General features: G+C 59.9%; 1 protein-coding gene and 1 long non-coding RNA gene across 9 annotated transcripts in view; one reads left to right on the top strand and one right to left on the bottom strand.

Annotated features, from left to right (window-relative positions):
• RADIL (Rap associating with DIL domain) overlaps nt 1-18,448 on the top strand; it is a 66,068-nt gene extending 47,620 nt beyond the window's left edge. For 3 of the 7 annotated variants that reach the window (XM_019637536.1, XM_019637533.1, XM_019637535.1), the window contains 13 exons: nt 1,119-1,363; nt 1,929-2,564; nt 3,571-3,608; nt 6,055-6,215; nt 9,946-10,058; nt 11,066-11,303; nt 12,044-12,216; nt 14,186-14,336; nt 15,390-15,586; nt 15,740-16,085; nt 17,048-17,187; nt 17,578-17,717; nt 18,114-18,448. In XM_019637536.1, the coding sequence (XP_019493081.1) occupies nt 1,119-1,363; nt 1,929-2,564; nt 3,571-3,608; nt 6,055-6,215; nt 9,946-10,058; nt 11,066-11,303; nt 12,044-12,216; nt 14,186-14,336; nt 15,390-15,586; nt 15,740-16,085; nt 17,048-17,187; nt 17,578-17,717; nt 18,114-18,219 (2,684 nt within the window). In that variant the 3' untranslated portion in view covers nt 18,220-18,448. Of the gene's footprint in view, nt 1-1,118; nt 1,364-1,928; nt 2,565-3,570; nt 3,609-6,054; nt 6,216-9,945; nt 10,059-11,065; nt 11,304-12,043; nt 12,217-14,185; nt 14,337-15,389; nt 15,598-15,739; nt 16,329-17,047; nt 17,188-17,577; nt 17,718-18,113 lie in introns of those variants that run through there. The other 4 variants (XM_019637534.1, XM_019637540.1, XM_019637539.1 and 1 more) reach the window with 4 other exon arrangements.
• On the bottom strand, nt 12,231-17,050 carry LOC109380208 (uncharacterized). Of its 2 annotated transcripts, XR_002123403.1 has the most exons (4): nt 16,449-17,050; nt 15,585-15,650; nt 14,960-15,227; nt 12,231-13,088 (listed from the first exon to the last, which is right to left on the bottom strand). It is a non-coding gene; the product is annotated as an uncharacterized LOC109380208 (long non-coding RNA). The 2 variants fall into 2 exon arrangements; XR_002123402.1 differs by lacking the exon at nt 12,231-13,088 and having other exon boundaries at nt 14,349-15,227.
• Nucleotides 18,449-18,725: the final 277 nt, after the last annotated feature.

Raw genomic sequence — 18,725 nt, 5'->3', positions numbered from 1 at the left:
CCCTGCCCAGGCCTGCTCCTCTCTGCCAGTCGCTGGCCTGGCTCTGCTGCTGTAGGGAGCGCTGACAGCCTCGCACTGACAGCCTCGCACTGCGGCTGGGCTTGGCTCTGCAGCCTCCCCTCCCGCCTCCCCTCCCGCAGCCCAGGCCCCCTGCGGGCTGCAGAGGAGCAGGCTTCCTTCTGGAAGGGCAGGCCGGTCAGCACGCGTGGCTTCAGCTCCCGGTAAGACAGCCCTTGGCCCCAGTTCGCTCCCCCACCTGCCACACTTCCTCTGGCTTTGTCTGGTTTGGTTTGGAGTGGTTTTTGGAAGGGTTGCTGCAGATGGGGGCTGATGGAGTGGGCTCCGAAAGAAAGCGCTGGGGTCGGCAGGGGGACCGGTGATGGGAGACTGGTGTTTCTGGGTTCCACATAGCTTCTCAGCTTATCGACAGCATTAGTTTAAAAGCGCGCTCCCTGGATGCAGAAGACTAAGTGTTTGTGTGCACATGTATGTGCATGTGTGTGTATGGGTGTGTATGTGAATCTGTGTGTGCGCGCCCGCACTCGCACTAACCTGGGGTGTGGAAGCAGCCTGGAGAACGAGCAGCCATGCTGTCCTAGGTGACCATCTGGCTCAGAGGGCTGGGTAATGTGGGCAAGTTGGCTGCTTCCTCCTTGTAAAATTGGGGGGACGGTGAGCAGTGCCCGTCTCTTCCATCACAGCACACATGCGCACACATGCACACACAGGTGGGCTGGCAGGACAGGACAGGTGGATGGGCAGAGCTTTGGGGTGGCGAGATGCCACACGGGACCCCTGTGGTGACCCAGCAGGAGTGGATGCTGCAGTGGGTTTGGCCCCCTGAGGGGAGGCTGTGGGGCTGGCTGGTCAGGGCGGGCTGGGCGTGCCATGGGCTCCCGCATGCGCCTCGGGACATGGACAGCTGGGCTGCCTGACTCTTCGGGGAGGCACTGAGGTGCTGGGCCTGGCGAGGACATGGTCAGTGGGCGGAGTCTTGCAGCCTCCTCCAGATGGTCCTGCAGCTCAGGGACTGGTGTTAGGAGCAGTGGTTCATGAGACGGGCCTGGAGAGGCCTCCATTGGGCTCTGACTGGTTACTGTGCGTGGCTTCTGTTTCAGGGATAAACGCCCAAGCCCGGAGGCTGCAGCGGAGCCGCGCCAAGGGGACCCCAGCCCTGGCCTCAGGGGGCTCCCGGAGCCCCCCTCCAGCCCGGCTGCGCCGCACAGTCAGCGAGACCAGCCTGAGCCCTGCCGCTACCCTGCCTGCCACCCAGGGCCCTGAGGAGCTGGACCAGGACGCCATGCGCTACTCCCTCTACGAGTCCCCCCACCTGCTGCTCCTGCAGGGCTACAGCCAGCAGCACGTAAGCCGCCAGCCCCGCCGGGCTGCTCGGGAACGGGAGCGGCAGGCCCTGCCCTTAGCTAAGTCATCTGTGAGCTCCTGTGACCACAGTTGCTCTGACGATGACGGGGTTGTAGAAATGGGTTGGGTGGGTACGGACCACCACGTTGGACCCATCCTAGACTCTGGGAGCAGGTGGGGCTCCCTGTCCTCTGCTTCTAGAGTATTCTCTGTCCAGGTTACAGTAGGAGGCAGCAGGGGAGAGGGCCCTGCGAGGAGGGTCACCCAGCTCCTCACTTACTGACCCCAGTGTGTTGTGTCTCAGGCCACTTCCTGCTCTGGCTTTGGGGGAGGACACAGGCAGGTGACCAGGGCACAGGCGATGGCAGATGCCTGGTGAATGGCTCACGTGGCCTCCATGTGCTGCAGGGCTGCATTCTCTGGGGGACACAGAAAGGCCGCCTGTCCCCAGCCAGCCAGCATTTCCTACCACTTATGTTGCCCAGGACAGAATTCCCGGCCACACGCTTAGGTACCATGGACAGGGACGCTGCACTGGCCCCTGAGGTCTGGCATTTGCATTTCAGGACAGCCTGGTGTATGTGCTCAACCGGGAGCGGCACACGGTGGGCCAGAGGACGCCCTCCAGCAAGCCCAGCATCAGCCTGTCGGCCCCTGACATCCTGCCCCTGCACTGCACTCTCCGCCGGTGCCAGCCCTCGGGCCCAGAGCGGGCGGCTGGCCGGCTGGTCCTGGAGCCAATCCCCGGGGCGCCCGTCGCAGTCAACTTCTCAGAGGTGGGGGGCCGGACGGTGGTGCTGCATCACGGGGACCTGCTGTCCCTGGGCCTCTACTACCTGCTGCTGTTCAAGGACCCAGCGCAGGCCCAGCCCCTGCCCGCCCAGGCCCTGGCCCGCCTGCGGGCCGCGCCACACAGCTGCAGGCTGTGCGGGGCCCTGCTCCCGGCCGCCCGGGGCACCTCCACTTCCACGCCCACCGCCCTCCCCTCGCCGCGGCCACTGTACCTGGAGTTCGAGCCTGCTGTTGAGGACATGCTGCTGCAGTGCATCATGACGCTGATCGAGCCGGGTGGCGATGACCACAAGCTGACCCCCGCCTTCCTCCTCTGCCTCTGTGTCCAGCACTCGGCCACCCGCCTGGAGCCGGGCTCATTCGGGCAGCTCCTGCTCAAGATCGCCAGGACAATCCGCGACACAGTCTGGGTCAGTCTCACTTGGCTGTCTTGTGCCCTAGGGCTGTGGGTGGAGCTTGGGGGGGGGGGCTGTGGCCACAGGGTGGAAGGCCTGAGTGTCCCCTCGGGTTGAGGGCCAGCCTTCTCTGCCCATCCACACCGCCCAACCTGGGGTGTCTGCTGTGGCACTTCACCCTCGTGGGGATGGCCACGTCTGGCAAGCTCTGGTCCTGTGTCCTCCCCTTGGCCCAGCCCTCCCCTGAGCCTGAGAGGGTGGTGCCTATGGCTCTGAGCCCCTTTGGGCCTGTGACCTATGCTGCCCCTCCCCCCAGTGGGTTGAACCCCTGCCAACACCCACTGCAGAGCCCTTGTCACTGTGGTGGGGACCCAGGACCGGTCAACTTTTATACATTGAAAAGCTTCCCTCTAGGACTGGGTCCATAGACTGTGGCACCAAGCGTGTTTGGCAGCGTTCTGAGCTGTGGGGCCACCTTGGCCCCAGCAGCGTGCTGAGCCGCAGGCATCCCTCCCCCCACCCCCCACACTGCATGCCAGTAGCACCCTCCCCAGAAAATGTTGGCTAAACCTGAGTCCCCATGGGGACGTTTAAATACATTGTAAATACTCAAGCACATTCATCTACTGATCATCACTGTGGCTGATATTTAAAAATGTACATATTAAGCTTAACAAGAAGAGTGTTAGAACTTCGTTCTGGTATTTGTGGAACATGTGGCCTGTCGTTACTCCTTCTGAAATGGCCAGTTATTATGAAAGCGGGATGGTTGTGAAATATTTTTGTTGTAGGAAGTACGCAGTTCATATTCAGTAATGGAATGGGAAGCTATCAAATCAAATGGAAAAATATCCTTTCCAGCACAGCTTGTAGTAGCTCATCAGCAGAGCCCAGCACATCTAGATCAGTGATGCCACGTGTTTACCTCGATGGGGCCACATGTATTTGGTTGTGTTGTCATTGAAAACATGCCCGGTATCCTGTTTTCCTCATGTTTGTTTATTTTCCTTTATAATTGTAGGAGAAAACCAAAGAACTGGCGGAGAAGCAGACGCACCTGTAAGTATTTCTGTCATTGTACCCATCCCCTGGCAGCTAGCTCCCCCGAGACCTCCTCTTCCTGTGGAGGCAGGACCCCAGGGGGTCCCCAATGCCTCTGGGGTCAGCTCTGTGCTTCTGTCATACTGTCCTTCCATCGCAGAGTGGCTGTTTTTATTTCCTTAATCACCACCCTGCGAACCTCTGTGTTTGGGAGATTTCTAGAGCACCGTCCACAGAGTAAGTAGACAAGACCCTCGGAAGTCTTCCCTGCCCTCCCTCAATCATCACTCCGTCGAAGCGAGCCGACTTCTCTAGGAAAACGTACGGAGGGCAGCACGTCTCCACTGTCCAATGTCAGCTTCCACAGAATGTGCCATTTTACCCGTAACACCCCTGGGGGCTGGAGGATCACACAGTAACTGTCCTCCTGGGATTGACTCATTCCGCTTATTAGCATCATGTTTTCAGGGTTCGTCCATGTTGTCGAACATTGCAGGATTTCCTGATTTTTAAAAGAGTGAATAATATTCCCTTGTATCCTGTACCAGATTTTCTTCATCCAGTCGTCTGTCGATAGACGTTTAGTTTGTTTCCTCATCTTGGCTGTCGTGAATCATGCTGCAGTGAACACTGGGCGCTTATATCTCTTGGAGATCCTGATTTCAATTCTTTTGGATAAATACCCATAAGTGGAATTGCTGGATCATATGGTAGTTTTACTTTTAATTTTCGAGGACCCTCCACACTTCTTTCCACAGCAGCTGCACCGTTTCACATTCCCACCAGCAAGGCACGGGGGTTCCCTTTTCTCCACCTCACAGACACTTGTTATCCTTGTCTTGATAATCGCCATTCTGACTTGTGTGAGGTGACATCTCATCATGGTTTTTTTCTTTTCTTTTTTTATTATCAGTTTTAGGTGCACAAAACAATGCAGTAGTTATACTTTTCACCCCTCACAAAGTGACCACCCCTTCCCCCAGTCAGCCAGCCCCTCCCCCGATATCATACATATCTGGAGTGCAGTGCGGGGAGTGGAGTCGATGGAATTGATAGATTTGTATCATCGTGGTTCTGATCTGCATTTCCCTGATGATTAGTGGTGTTGAGCACCTTTTCACGTCCCTGTTGCCATCTGTGCGTCCTCTTTGTAGACGTCTATTCAGGTCCTCCGCCCATTTTTTAATCAGGTTATTAGTTTTTTTGCTTTTGAGTTGTAGGAGCTCCCTTATGTTTTGGAAATTAACCCCTTATCTGATATGTGGTTTGCAGACACTTCCTCCCACTCCGTAAGTGCCTTCTCACCCTGCTGTTCCCTTTGCTGAGCAGAAGCTTTCAGTTTAACATAGTCCCACTTGTCTGGTTTTACTTTTGTGGCCTACACCTTTGGTGACAGATCCATGAACCGCTGTCCCCACTCGGTGCTCACCTGACTGGGTGGGACGGCCCCGCTGCACCTTGTTTGTGCCGCACAGCGTGTGGCTGGGGCTGGCGGGCGGCGTGCTCTCGATGTTGACCTCGCTGGGATTGACACCGAAACTCCAGCTGGCAATCCTGGTGGTTTAGCTTTCAGTAGCGGCCTATCTGTGCCTCTGAGTTCTGGGTGAAACTGAGAAGGGCAATAAATGTTGAAAACAAAATAGAATTAGACTCTGAAGAGCCGGATTAATCCTTTGTTAACGGCATGAACTCCTGATGCTGTGTGTACATACATGTGTCATTCAAACCAGAAGGGACGAAAAGGAGCAGGCCTTTGAGATGCACGAGATAAGCTGGCATACCTGCTTAGCCGTCTACACAGGAGACGGTCTGAAGCCAGTCCCTTCCCTCCCAGGGAGGACAGAAGGTCACACTGTGGACAAAAGTGAAGTGATGGCAGAGAGAGCAAAACTGCCAGCACAAGGGGAACGTGGGGAAGGGAGCCTGAGTTTGCCCCTCGGCCCACGTGGCTGCTCAGCAGGGACAGACACGGAGGAAGACTGGCCTCAGTGCCCCCACTCCCCTGGACACTTCCCCAGGAGCCCTGCCACAGATATGGCCCCAGTGGCTTTCCCATAGGCCTGATTCCCCAGGACCGCCGGGTCCCTGTGACACCAGCGAGTCCCTGAGCTGCCCTATGCCAGGCAGGATGAAAGACCCCCGCCCCGTGCACACGGACACGCATTTGCACACAGTCTGATATTTATAGCTACCTAATTCTCTAATTCCAAAAGAAAAGATAGGAAAATGGTTTATTTACCAGAGAGTCCTCTGCCAATGGCTGTGGCCACTGACTTCCTGCTAAGGTTTGTAGATGTGCATCTGGCTGTCGGGTGTCAAACAGGTCAGGTATCTATATCTAATTTCCCAGCCTTACCTTGGCAGGTTGACAAATCGCGTAGTTTTTCTTAGTATCCCATTGAAACAAATGTCCGTCTGTGCAGCGATGGTCCAAGTGTGACTCGCAGGCTTTCTGTCTCGGTAGCCAGGAGCCCGTCTCCTCAGCCAGCGGTTCCCTGGCCGGCCTGGTGCCCGACCTGCAGCACCTTCTGTTCTGGATGTCCAACTCCATTGAGCTCCTGTACTTCATCCAGCAGAAGTGCCCGCTGTACATGCAGAGCTTGGAAGAGGAGCTGGATGTCACAGGTAGGGTTCGTGCTGGCGCTCCCAGACCAGGTGAGAGTGGTCGGCGTGGTGTCACTGTGCCGTCTCAGCGTAGGGCTGGCCACTAGAACAGGGGTGGATCCCCTGAGATGGAAGGGACACTAATGGTTGGGCTAACCTGACCCCTGTCGTCCACGGCGCCTCAGAACTCTGTCCTCATCATTTCATGTGTTGTCGCACTGTGTTCTGCCTGGGGGAGACCTGGAGGGACACAGGTCACTCAGTGTACACAGGTGGAAGGACTGCAGTGCACTGGCCCCAAGCCATTGTCCCTTACGAGATGCTCCACTATTTCAGAAAGGAGGCACGTCCAAGTGACAGTCGTAGAATTGTATAATGCACGTCGATTTCAGAGACTAAAGTGTGGGACAATGTGCGTCTTAGCATTTGTGTACTCAGGGAGCACTGAGCGAGAGCGTGACTCTGATGGGGCGTCTGGGAGGGCTTCATGAGGGAGGTGGCGTGTGGCTGTGCCCTGAGGCTGGCGTGGGATTCCAGCTGGTGTGGTCTGATGAGGACTATGTGGGGCCTGGAGAGGCGTGGTGGGTGCTGGGATGGAGCCGAGAAGGAACAGCAGGACTGTCCTTTGCTGGGACGGGATGTGACAGCTGGGCACCCAGGGTGAGCTTGGTTTTGCCTGCAGAGCCGTGGCAAAAACAAAGCTGCTCAGGTCCGGTCTGTGGGACCTTGGCCTGTTTCCGGACTGTATCACCAGCTGCAGGGATCCGGAGCAGGCGTGCCCTGGCAGCCTCTGGGGCCCAGGCTGCAGTAGCGGGAGGCGCGCTGGGAGCTGGGAGGGAGGCCAGGCAGGCAGGATGGGGTCTGGCGGGGTCTGCTGGATGCAGCACAATGTCTCTGTGTGCTCAATCATGTCTCCTGAGAGGGGGCCTTGGGCTCCATGGAAAGAGCCTGAATGAACAGCCTGAGGCCCTGGACCTCACCCGGGGAGGGGTGGTGGTCTGAGGGGCCGACTGTCCCACTCTGTGCTTCATGAGGCCTGTGCTGAGGTGGCCGCCAGGAGCTGGGCTGTGGACATGGGCTGGACTGAGAGCCGCTGGCCAGGAAGCCGCAGTGCACGGAGGGGGCCGGGCCCCTGTGGGTGTCCGAGCAGGGTCCGAGGAAATTGCAGGGTCTGTCTACTCTCCTTTCTGTCCGTCATGGCTTCTGGTATTTTCTCATCCCCGATTTCACAGTGAACTTGTGTGGGCCTTGGCATCTGGGCTCCCGTGGGCATGTGGAGGGAAGATCTGGATCCTTGTGCATCCCAGTGGGCCTTCGGGGACTGCTGGCCTGCTGCCTCCATGCCTTAGTCCCCTTGGGTGGACGCTGTTAGATCTCCCAGGACGGGCCACTGCCGTCTCTGTCCACAAGGCCTGCATGTGAAACAGACCTGTCACCCAGCTTCCCGTGTGTGTGACATGAACAGCTCCACGCGTCTGCCAGGGCACCTCACCGCCCTCTGCAGCCTGCCTGCCCTGGGCCTGGCACTCCTGGATCCTGTGCCCGGCCTGTCTTGCTTGCAAGGCCTGTGGTCACCTCTCTCTCCAAACCCCACTTGTCTCCTTGGAGGCCCTCCCGCTGCCCAGGACCACAGCGCGATCTGAGTGGGAGCGGCTCTTCTGGACCTGGCGTTGGCCAGCAAGCACCTGGGCCTCTGGCCTGTCTCCAAGTGCACGCCATCCTTCTGTGCGATGCCAGGAGCTGGGGTGTGCTCAAGGGAGCCCCATTTATTCTGGCTCCAGCAGAAAGTGTCAGCTGGGACAGCCTCCCGCCCCCATGACGTTTAGGCACAGCATTCAGTGACAAGTCCTAGTGACGCCTTCTTGTCGCCTTATTGAGAGGCTGCAGCTCTGGGTGCCCCTCTGGGCCTGCCTCGCCCAGGCTGGGACCTGCGTCTGGCTGGTTTTCATGGGAAAAGCTGCTTGGGGGTGACGGGAGCACCGCCTCCTTAGCTGCCACTTCCAATCTGAGGAGGAAGTTATTTTTGGTCGGGGCCTGGATGTTGTGGAGCCCAGTAGATGCGGGGAGTGTGAGCACGTGGGCGCCCAAGGTCCCGCCTCTGCAGACCCCAGGGACCTCGTGGCTGGCAGGGAAGCCACAGCAGAACCAGAGACAGTGTCCTGTGTGCTGCAGGCACTGGAGAGCTCAGAGGAAAAATAACATCGGCCAGAGGCTACAGCCGGTGCCTCGGCCTCCTGACCTTCGGCAGGAAGGATCTGTGGGAAGAATTCTAACAACAGAGATGTCACGTCCTGAAAGCTGGAAAAATCGCTTTCTCATTCCCCAAACAGTCTTTTTGTCCAAAGCTCTTACCCAGGAGGCCTCGTCTGCACAGGCAGATGAAAGATTAGCCCCTCTAAGGGGAGGGGTTATTTTATCCATTTAAAATCATCCTGTAAGTCTTGTAGCTCTGTCTCAGCGCCTATAGGCTGAGGGTGGGGTCCTCAAGTGCCCAGAGGGGGGCCTCTGTCCTGGGCCTCCAGGAAGCCTTGTGTGCTCCCGCAGGCCTGGAGCCTTCTGGAAGAAAGGAGCGTTGCCGCTGGCAGCCTGTTAAGAGCCTCTTGCTCCCCCAGACCCAGGGCCCCTCCTGCTGCCCAGTGAGGCATCCAGACTCGGCCAGGTGACCCCACAGGCCGGGCCCTGGAGAGGCCCCGGGAGCGTGTGGGGACTCTGTGGGCCCCGGGGCAGGAGAGCCCAAGTACTTGAAGGAGAAACGCTATGAGGAGCAAAACAGCAGTGACAGTGGCGGCAGGTGTTGGCAGGGGTTGGGCCTCTGATGGCCGGCGCACTGCTTCCCGTCCATGTCCAGCAGCAGGGCGGCCGGTCCCTGTGCTCCTGGGAGGCCAGTTTCGTGCTGGGAGCGATTCTTGGCTCTAGTGGACCCGGCACCGCCCTCCAGCCCTGGGCGGAGAGTTCCGGCAGTGGGGCCCTGCTGTGCGGTAATCGGGTAATCAGAGGGCTTCCCTGGGTGAACAGGCAGCGAGGACAGCCGCTGGGTGGACTGGGCTGTGGCTCGGTTCCCTTGGCACTGGACACAGCACCATAGCCGCTGGCCTGCAGCTCCTCGTAAAGAAGCGAGCATTTCAGAGAGTGCAGGACAAATGGGGGGTCCAGCGTCCACTGCCCCCGAATGCTGGTAGGACACAGGCACTGTGACACCACATGCCTCCCCACATTCTGGAAGGTCCCATCCTGTTGGGGCCTCTGGTTTTGGGGATCCTGTTGCCAGTTTGGCCTCTTGCCTTTCCAGGAACCCCTCCCCAAAGGGAAGGAACCCACTGGCGTCCGCTGACACCCTCTCTCCCCTTGCTGGGCAGGTTCCCCTGGCCAGCCCCTCAATCTCTGCTGTAGCCACAATTGCCCAGCTACTGCCCCCGCCTGGGGAGGCCCAAGTGCCTCGCACAGACGGGGTCTCCCTCCCTCCCTGAGGCGAAAGACATAACAGCGTCTTCCCTGCGGGCTCTCCTGCATTTGGGGACCCCTTGGGACCCTGGGGGAGGGGTGGCAGGCAGGGTTGAGGTTGGCCTGGGTGCCTCTGTGGCTTTGGCTTTATCACATTTTCCAAACCTAAGATGGGAGCGTTGGGCGAGTGCACTCAGGAGGTAACTGGGAGGACGTCTGAAGTCGCTACCATTCTGGAAGGTTCCTGCACGCGTGCACTGAGGCCCAGCCGTCCCTACTCAGTAACCCCTGTGCTGCTGTGTCCCTGCAGGCTCGAAGGAGTCCCTGTTCTCCTGCGCGCTCTCAGCCAGCGAGGAGGCCATGGCGGTGCTGGAGGAGGTCATCCTGTACACGTTCCAGCAGTGCGTGTACTACGTCTCCAAGGTGAGCCCGCAGCTGCGGGGGGCGGCGCCTGTGTCCTCCGGCTCTCCAAGGGGGATTTCGGGGAACCTGAAAGGAACGTCGTGCTTTTCCCACCTGTCACCCAAGGATCTTGAGCTCTAACTGGCAGCCTCTCCCCACCTGAGTGCCAGCTTCTACTTCTTCTCCCTTCTCGCTCACTGTCACTCTGGTCCCATGAGCCATCCAGGCCTGACTTGGGAGGCCAGCAGCGTGGGAGGCAGAGGGGCGGCTGCTCTGGGGAAACCCATTTGAAAGGTGGAATGGGTGTGTGGTGGTGCCAGGCTGCAGGGGCCCTGGCCCTTCTCCCGGACGCACTGTCCCAGCAGGCTAAGGGTGGTCAGCAGCTCATGGCCCCAAACCTGGCTGCTCGTTCCTGGCGTCAGGAGTCTCAGGCCTCCAAGCTGAGCAGACGTCAGTGCTGGAAGCGAGCCAGGCACGTCTGGTGCCTCTGCAGCCTCCTGACCTTGGCTTTGGCCTTTCCGAGGCCTGGTTTCCCCTGGACAACACTGTTCTGCCGTGTCCTTGGCCAAGCAGGTTGAGGGTCCATGGAATGCTGTCCAGTGGCTCCGAGCGCACGTCCACCAGTTCAGCCATCACTAGGGAGTGCCTGCTTGTCCAGTCTATTCAGGGACCAAATGTGACAGTCACCCTACATTCTAAAGAGAGCCCCCCAATTGTGGGGACCCACTTGAAGTGCCCCTACTCACCACTCTTCCATCCAGTGAAACTTCTGGTAAAACAAGAAGAGGGCTCAGCCTCCGCCCCCTTGACCCTCAGGTGCCTGCAGCCCCTTTGCTGCAGCGTCTGTGTGCCTCCCGGTGCCATGTGCACCTTTAACAGGAGCTTGTACAGACCCCCGCACCCTCAGGCAGCGCTCGCGGGAGCCCCAACCCCGCCGGGCTATGCGTTACGAGGGCCGTCTGCCAAGGCAGGAGCTCGCTAGGCCTGGGCCCCTGCCAACGGCTGTGCTGTCTTCCTCTCACCCCCAGTCCCTGTACGTCTGCCTGCCGGCCCTGCTGGAATGCCCCCCTTTCCAGACGGAGCGCCGGGACAGCTGGTGCTCGACCCCCCAGCTGCCCGAGGAGCTGCGCCGCGTGGTGTCTGTGTACCAGGCCGCCCTGGACCTGCTGCGGCAGTCCCAGGTGCACCCCGAGATTGCCGCCCAGGTGCTGGCCTATCTCTTCTTCTTCTCCAGCACTCTGCTCTTCAATCAGCTACTGGACAAGGGTGAGCGGCCAGGCTGAGCCCTGGAGACGGCTCCTGAGGGCGCTGCGCCGTGGTCGGGGGTCTTGATCCATGGGGGTCCAGGCTGGTGCCATGGGGGTGGCAGGTAGAGGCCCAAGAGAGCAGGCGATGTTACAGAGCGTGTCCCCATAGGAGCGGGAGCCTCTGCAGTGTCTGCAGAGAGGCCCCGGGAAAAGGGGGGGGGGTTGTGGTCTGCACAGCGCCCCTCAGGCCTTTCCTGGCTCCCTTTATCCCCACATAGCCCCACAGCCCCCCTGACAGAGGGAACGATGTGACCTTGGACCCCACCTCCCTGCCACCCAGGCATTCCTCTGTCACCCCGCCCAGGGGCCCAGGGGCACTGCTGGGAGTCGGGGACATGAGTGCAGGGATGAGCCCCACCACATGCGTGTCGCCGGAGTGGACTTCCCGGGCTGGTGCGAGGTCCAAAAGGCAGCGTGGGGGTCGGGAGCAAGAGGCCTGGACCACGTCCCTTTGTACTTGGGATTCAGTGGCTGTCACAGCCCATCCCTGCCGCCTGCACCCCCACCTCCCATGCCTACCCCACCCCCTCCTAGAGAGGGGCCCACAAGCAGTTTGTTGCCTTGGAAACCAGTAAAGGTCTTACCCCGTCTTCTGAAGCCTGGAGCCTGGAGCGGGGCAAGGACAGGCACAGGGGACCAGCTGGGGCCTGACTCGCCCTGGGAGGGTGGGCCCGGCCTCACCTTCCTCCTCCCTTCCAGGCCCCTCCCTGAGTTGCTTCCACTGGCCCAGAGGCGTCCAGGCCTGTGCCCGCCTGCAGCAGCTCCTGGAGTGGACGCGGAGCGCCGGCTTTGGGGAGGCCGGGGAGCGCTTCTTCCGGAAGCTTTCCTGCACACTCAACCTGCTGGCCACTCCCCGTGCCCAGCTCATCCAGGTAGGAGGGGCGCAGAGAGCAGTGGGAGTGGGGTGGGGGCCATGTGTTGTCACTCTTGGGACAACAGACTAAGCCGGGGGCCGTGGACGTGGCTTCTGGGCCTCCAAGAACTTGCAGAGTTGCTTTAGTTCCACAACTGCTCCCACCTGAAGGCAGGATAATGGCCCCAAAGATGTCTGTGTCTCATCCCTGATTGACAACTATGTGACCCCATGTGGTATAGGCGGCTCTGCAGAGGTGATTAGGGTTAAGGACCCTAAGATGGGGAGATTGGCCTGGGTTATCCCATGGGCCCAATCTAATTGCACAATTAGTCTCAGCTTGACTGCCATACAGAAACAAGCCTCAGGTCAGAGCCTGCCACCCTCTGAAACAGACTATTCAGACAGGAGAGACTTTTTGAAAAGAAATTTATATCCTTATAACGATAAGATGTAGTATCCATAAAATAATAAGATTCTATAAATAAGAGAACAAAAAGAATTCTTGGAAATTAAAATTACACTAGCAGAGTTAGAAGATAGAGTCGAAGCAATCACCCAGAAAGCAGAGATGGTGAGACGGGACTGGGAGCGCACTCAGTCCCCGCAGGGCGACTTCTCAGTGCCTTTGCTGGCGCCCTCCCGGCCCAGCCCCGGAAGAGCCACAGCCGTGAGAAGGAAGCGTGGGTTCTAGGAGCTCAAAAACAGAGAAGTGTCGCCCCCGGGCAAACGACGGCCGTCTTGAGCTGGTGTGTGTTTAGGGTGGGGTTGGGCAGGGGTGGGGGGCTGCAGACCCCCAGGGTCTGCCCTTGCCACCCCCCACGTACCCTAAGGACACTGTCCCTTTAGTGTAGACACTTGATTACCACAGCTCAGGCCTCTTGATGTTGGCTGTAAAATCATGTGAGAAAGAAACAAGAAGAAAAACGGAAGGACCAATGAATGAGGCCCAACGTCCAAACCGGAGTCCAGAAAGAGCAGAGAAAAGAGTGGCAAAGGAATAAAGATAAACCAAGACAACCCCCAGACCCACATGGCGGCGAGTTTCTAGACTGAAAGTGTAGCCAACAAGCAAAAAAGCACAGCCTGAAGCAGCATCGCACCCAGACCCACACTGCGGGTGTCAGAACAGCGGGCAGATAAACCGAGAGGGAGGAAAATGACATGTGTGAAGACTGGCCACCAGAGTGCTTTCCAGCGTCTCGAGCAGCACGGGAAGGTAGAGGGCAGGAGTGGCGGAGCAGCCAAACTCCTACGCTCGTGGGAGAGGACAGGGAAGACGCTTGCCACCAGGCCGGGCTGCCCGTGTTCGCCTAGTGTGGCGTTTCCCGGGAGTTCCGAGAGGCTCTGTCTCAGAAAGGAGGGGTAGCCTGGCGAGCAGAAGAAAGGCGTCCCAGGCACCAGCAAAGGAGAGGGGCTCCAGCGTGGTGGGGACGAAGGACGCGGGGAGCGCGAAGGGTATTCAGTGCTGCGAGTCAGCCCTGTCCTCAGGGCCTGTGCCGTTTGTCTTGTTTAAGGGAGCTGGTCCTACCCGAGCTCATAAAGCTGGCCTCCTGTGTCAGCTAAACGATGTCGTTTGGGCCTTCACCATGTCTTTCTCCTGCTTGGTTTCTTTTATGTCGTATGATGCAGGGACCCTATTTCATTTTCCCATTTCCTAGTAAGCTTGTGATGACGGCATGTTCAGTGGACGACACTGGCCTCTCCGGGAATGGCCGCCCCACTCGGCTCTCAGCCTAGACACCCATGAGGCAGCTAGGGGTGAGCTGCCCACTGTGGGGCGGCCATGCTGCAGCGGCCTGTGACTCACCCCCCCAATGACCTCGCCATCCCTCATGGACAACAGGGGCCTGCGTGCTGGTTGGGGACACGTGGCCAGGAGTCCTGGCCCTCTGCCTCTGCCCCAGAGCACTCAGAAGGCAGACCCTCCCTGGGGATGGGCTGCACCATCCTAGGGCCTTGACCTTGAGCTTGTTTTTGTCACCCAGATGAGCTGGGCAAACCTGCGGACCGCCTTCCCTGCCCTGAGTCCCGCGCAGCTGCACCGGCTGCTGACTCAGTACCAGCTGGCCTCGGCCATGGGCCCCATGAGTGCCTGGGATCCTGTCGCCCAGGATCGCCCGGACGCCTTCAAGTCAGGTGAGCACCATCCTTGGGCAGGACCGAGGGGCCCTGTGGGCCATGCTGGGGGCAGGGAGAGCCTCCTGGGAGGACCTTCCCTGGAGGAGCCTGCACAGCACTTGGCACCTCCACCCTGGTCCGTCTTCCTCCTTGGATACCCTGTCCTGTCCACCCCTGGGGGCCTCCACAGCTGGAAGTCAGTGAGCGCACAGTCCATGCCCTTCCAAGCGTCGGGCGCAGGTCAAAGATCTGCCCTGCTCCTCATGGAGCCTGAGGAAGGGGCCTCACCAGGGGCACGGCCCACCAGGAAGAGAGCAGGGTCTCCACGCTGGGTTCCAGCCACTGTGCTGCCCATCAGGAGCACCCGTGCCATGTATGTACACGCATGCACACACACACACATTGTACATGTGGATGTGTACGCGCGCAGGCATGTACCTTTTATAGATCAGACTCGCATCTCTTCATTAGCATTATGTATAACAAAAACAGAAATGAAAGGATGGTAGAAGACACAGATACAGTAGGGCTTCCAACACCATCCCCCTACGCCCTTGTCACCTAGGGGCTTGGCCTGGACTGAGACCATCTCCGAGCAGGACTCCAGGCTGCACTGGACAGCGTTTGCCCCTCCCACTTACTTGTTCATTGCTGAGGCCTTGGAAGGGAGGGCTCTGTGTGGGGAGTGGCGCCTCCCTGCTGGCTGGAAGATGCTCATGTTTTAGTACAGAGACCAACATGCAAACGGGCCGTCAGGATCCCGGGGGCCATGGGAGGTGTCCGCTCAGGGCTGTAGACTTTTGGGTTGAGCGGGCTCAGCTCTGGGCATGGGCAGGCAGCGGGCGCAGGCAGGCGTTGGGGGTGGGGAAAGCTCCTGCCTTGTTCTTCATCCTGGGTGGTCACAGGGATCTGAAAGGGATGAGAGCACAGACTGGGCTGGTCAGCCTGGCCTGGATGCCCCCGCCATTGTCCTTGGCAGGTCAGCCTGCTTGTCACTGGGTCCCCGTGTCGGGAGGGGAGGGCAGCCTCCTCCTGGCCAGGAGGTCAGCAGTCCTTGCCCCCCACCCACAGACGACGTCCTGGAGTCCTACGAGAACCCCCCACCCATCGTTTTGCCAAGCGAGGGCTTCCAGGTGGACTTGGAGGCAGACGGCCTGGACGACAGCATCTACCAGCACCTTCTCTACGTGCGCCACTTCCTGTGGGGCCTGCGGAGCAAGCCCAGCCCCAGCGGTGGGCCCCCCCAGCCCGAGGGCCTCGAGGCACCTGTGAGTCACCGGTCCGTGGCTCTGGCTCTGACAGTGGGGTGGATACAGCGCCGGGCTGCTGGCCCTGTGGAAGAGTGGGCGTGGGAGCTGGGGCCCCCTCGGTTCTTGCACCGTGGCGGGAGCTTGTTGCCTGAGCTCTTCGTCTCTCTCCAGGGCTCAAACCACCCCACCCCTGAGGGGCACCCCGAGGGCCAGAGCTGCCCTCTGGCTCCCAGGGACCCCAGCAGGGGAGTCCGTGAAGCTGGCCTGGCACACCATCTACCTTCTGCCGGGGCTCCCCGGGCACAGGGCCCTCCAGGAAAGCAGCCAAGCCGCGGGAGCCGCGGGGGCCCCCAAGCCGGCCCTCTGCACACAGACTCTTCCTGCCTGCTCACGCCCCCCAGCACCCCCCTTGAGCCCACTGGCCCTGACTGGCCCGACCCTGGTGGGCCCTGTGGGAAAGCATTCCTGGAAGGGAGGAGGAATGGACCAAGTGGCTCCCGGGGGACGACTCCTGAAGGTGAGGCCTGTTCACACCTGCACCTCAGCCCCCAGGTCCTGCTGGCATCTGTGGGTCATTTCACCCACAGGGTCCTGGGCTTTCAGTACCCGCCTGCAGGCTCCAGGGGCAGATGGGGAGGGCGAGGGCGCAGGGCAGCTGGGCTAGATGCAGCCTTCTGGGGAACTAGGACGGGATGGCTCAGGCGATGTGCGTTCAGCAGCAGGGATCTGGAGGACGGGGGAGGGCGGGGAGCAGGGCGTGTTTGGGGGTGTGTGCACATGAATGCATGTGGCTGGATGGGCTGGAAGGGCAGTGGAGGGCAGAGCGCCCCGAGCCCAGCCCCGTGGGGGTGGGGGGTGGGGGGGGCTCAGCAGTCCTGACCTGAGTCCTCAGTGCTCCTGTGGAATTTGGAGTGTGTCCAGAGGGCAGGGGTCACCTGGGTAGAGCTGGGCCCCCACTGTTCCTGAGGCCAGTAACCTGTGTGTGGGGGAACGGGTGGGTACCACAATTGACCTCATGGAGAAAGCACAGGACCCTCAGGGTCGGGAGTGGAGGCTGCAAAGATGAGCTCCCTGGGGACCTCATGCTGGGCTGGGTCCCAGGAGCAGGGAGCCGTCAGTCAGCAGGTCAGACACTTGGGAGGGACAGGGGCGCAGTGGGAGAGGAAAGGGGGCTCCGGAGGGTTCTGCAGAGTGAGGAGGGAAGGCTGGGGCACTCGGGCATGAGCCTGAGCAGAGTCCCTCTCAGTGCCCTGGAAACAGCCGGCCTCTGAGAGAGGCCAGTGTCCTGGGGCAGCCATGGGGAGGCCCCAGGTGCCCCTTCCAGGCACACAGGGGTTGGGGACTTGCTGTTCATGGTCTTCCCAAATGGCATCTCACTGGAGCTCCGTGAGCACTTGTCCTCTGGGGAAGCAGCTGAGCCGACATCCCTGGGTCCTGGACTCTGGGGACAGGTACCTGCACCTTTTCTTGCCCACCCAGGAGACGGTGTGGCCCCGGAGGACCAGCCCCCTCCAGCCCCCTCCAGCCAAAGCTCCAGCACTGACGACTTCTGCTACGTCTTCCTGGTGGAACTGGAACGCGGCCCCTCAGGGCTGGGAATGGGCCTGATTGATGGGATGGTGAGTGGCCCCTGGGCTCCTGTTCCGTGACGGTGCCCTGTTTGCCAGAGATGGGCCCACAGCGTGTGTGGTCACTGGGGGGGTAGGTGGGGTGGCCCACCAAGGGCTTGGGACAAGGGGTTTGGCATCTCTGGAATTTGAGAGAAAGGAAAAGGCCCCGTCTAGGAGCTACCTCCCCGAGCTGCTGTGTCGCTTCTGTCCTCAGACCTGGAAGCATGTGTCCTGGGCCTGTGGGGACAATGTTGGTATCTAGTGCTGTCCTCACAGACACAGTGATGACCTGGGCCAGGCTGGGCCTCTTGGCTGAAGGTGGGGCTGAGGTGGCCTTGGCTGGGACCACCTGAGTGTTGGGGCCCGCAGAGCCCTGAGGCCTCTGCGTCCCCACCCCAGCACACACCCCTGGGCACCCCCGGCCTCTACATCCAGACCCTGCTCCCGGGCAGTCCCGCAGCGGCTGACGGCCGGCTGTCGCTGGGAGACCAAATCCTGGAGGTGAACGGCAGCAGCCTGCTGGGTGTCAGCTACCTGAGGTACCCCCCAAAACACACACCTCGGCCTGTGTGGGCCAGCACCTCAGGACAAGCCTTGCTCACTTGGATCCTGTGCCCAGGTCCTGCCATCACCCCGTTCTAGAGATGAGGGAGTGGAGGCCCAGCCCCCACCCAGCTCCCTGTGGCCACCTCCCACCCACCCCTCCCTCACTTGACCTCTGATGACCACCAGCTCCACCAGGGGCCGAGCACCTCCAGGGTGGGGTGGGCAGCATGAGCCCAGGCGCCTCCTCGTGGCCAGGTCATCACGCAGCCCCGTCCACTGGGGGACCCTTGGGGGTGACGGCTTGGGCCCCCCTCCCGGGCATGTCCAGAAGGCCCCGCCTACCTCGTGCAAGCTGGTCACGCCGTCCTCAGCCCCTGCCTGGGTTTCAGAGCCGTGGACCTGATCCGACACGGGGGAAGGAAGATGCGGTTTCTCGTTGCCAAGTCCGACGTGGAAACAGCCAAGAAAGTCCGCTTCCGCTCGCCCCCGCCCTAGGTGGCCGGAAGGACGCGGGGCACCGAGCCCTGAGGTTCGCCAGGCCGCTCCCATGTGGGTGTGTCACCTTCAGGACCCTGGCGCACCTCCCCCTGTGGATAATGTACATCTTAGTGTATATTTTATTTATGACAGATAACACTAAGTTGTGATGTTTGTTACAGAGCTTTTATGTTTGAAGATTTTAAAGGAGACGTATAGATTCAATAAACTATCTTTCATATTCTTGGAGAGTGGTGGTGTGTGGAGTCAGGATGGGCACCGTCTGGGCTCCCCTGGGGCCCAGGGGACTGCTGGGAGCACCACAGGACCCAATTCCCCACCCCCACCCCCAGCGTGAGAGACCCTGAGAGGATGAGGGGGGTTGGGGGGTGCATGGTGATGGTGGAATGGTTTTTTTTTTTTTTTAAAGATTTTTATTGGGGAATTAGGGGGATAGGAACAGTGCTGGGGAATTGGGGTAAGGGGAACAGACAAGTTGCTGTCATATTGTTCTTCAATCTAGT

This window comes from Hipposideros armiger, unplaced genomic scaffold (genome assembly GCF_001890085.2).
Source record: "Hipposideros armiger isolate ML-2016 unplaced genomic scaffold, ASM189008v1 scaffold_33, whole genome shotgun sequence".
NCBI lineage: Eukaryota > Metazoa > Chordata > Mammalia > Chiroptera > Hipposideridae > Hipposideros > Hipposideros armiger.
This window is presented reverse-complemented; position numbering and strand designations above follow the sequence as displayed.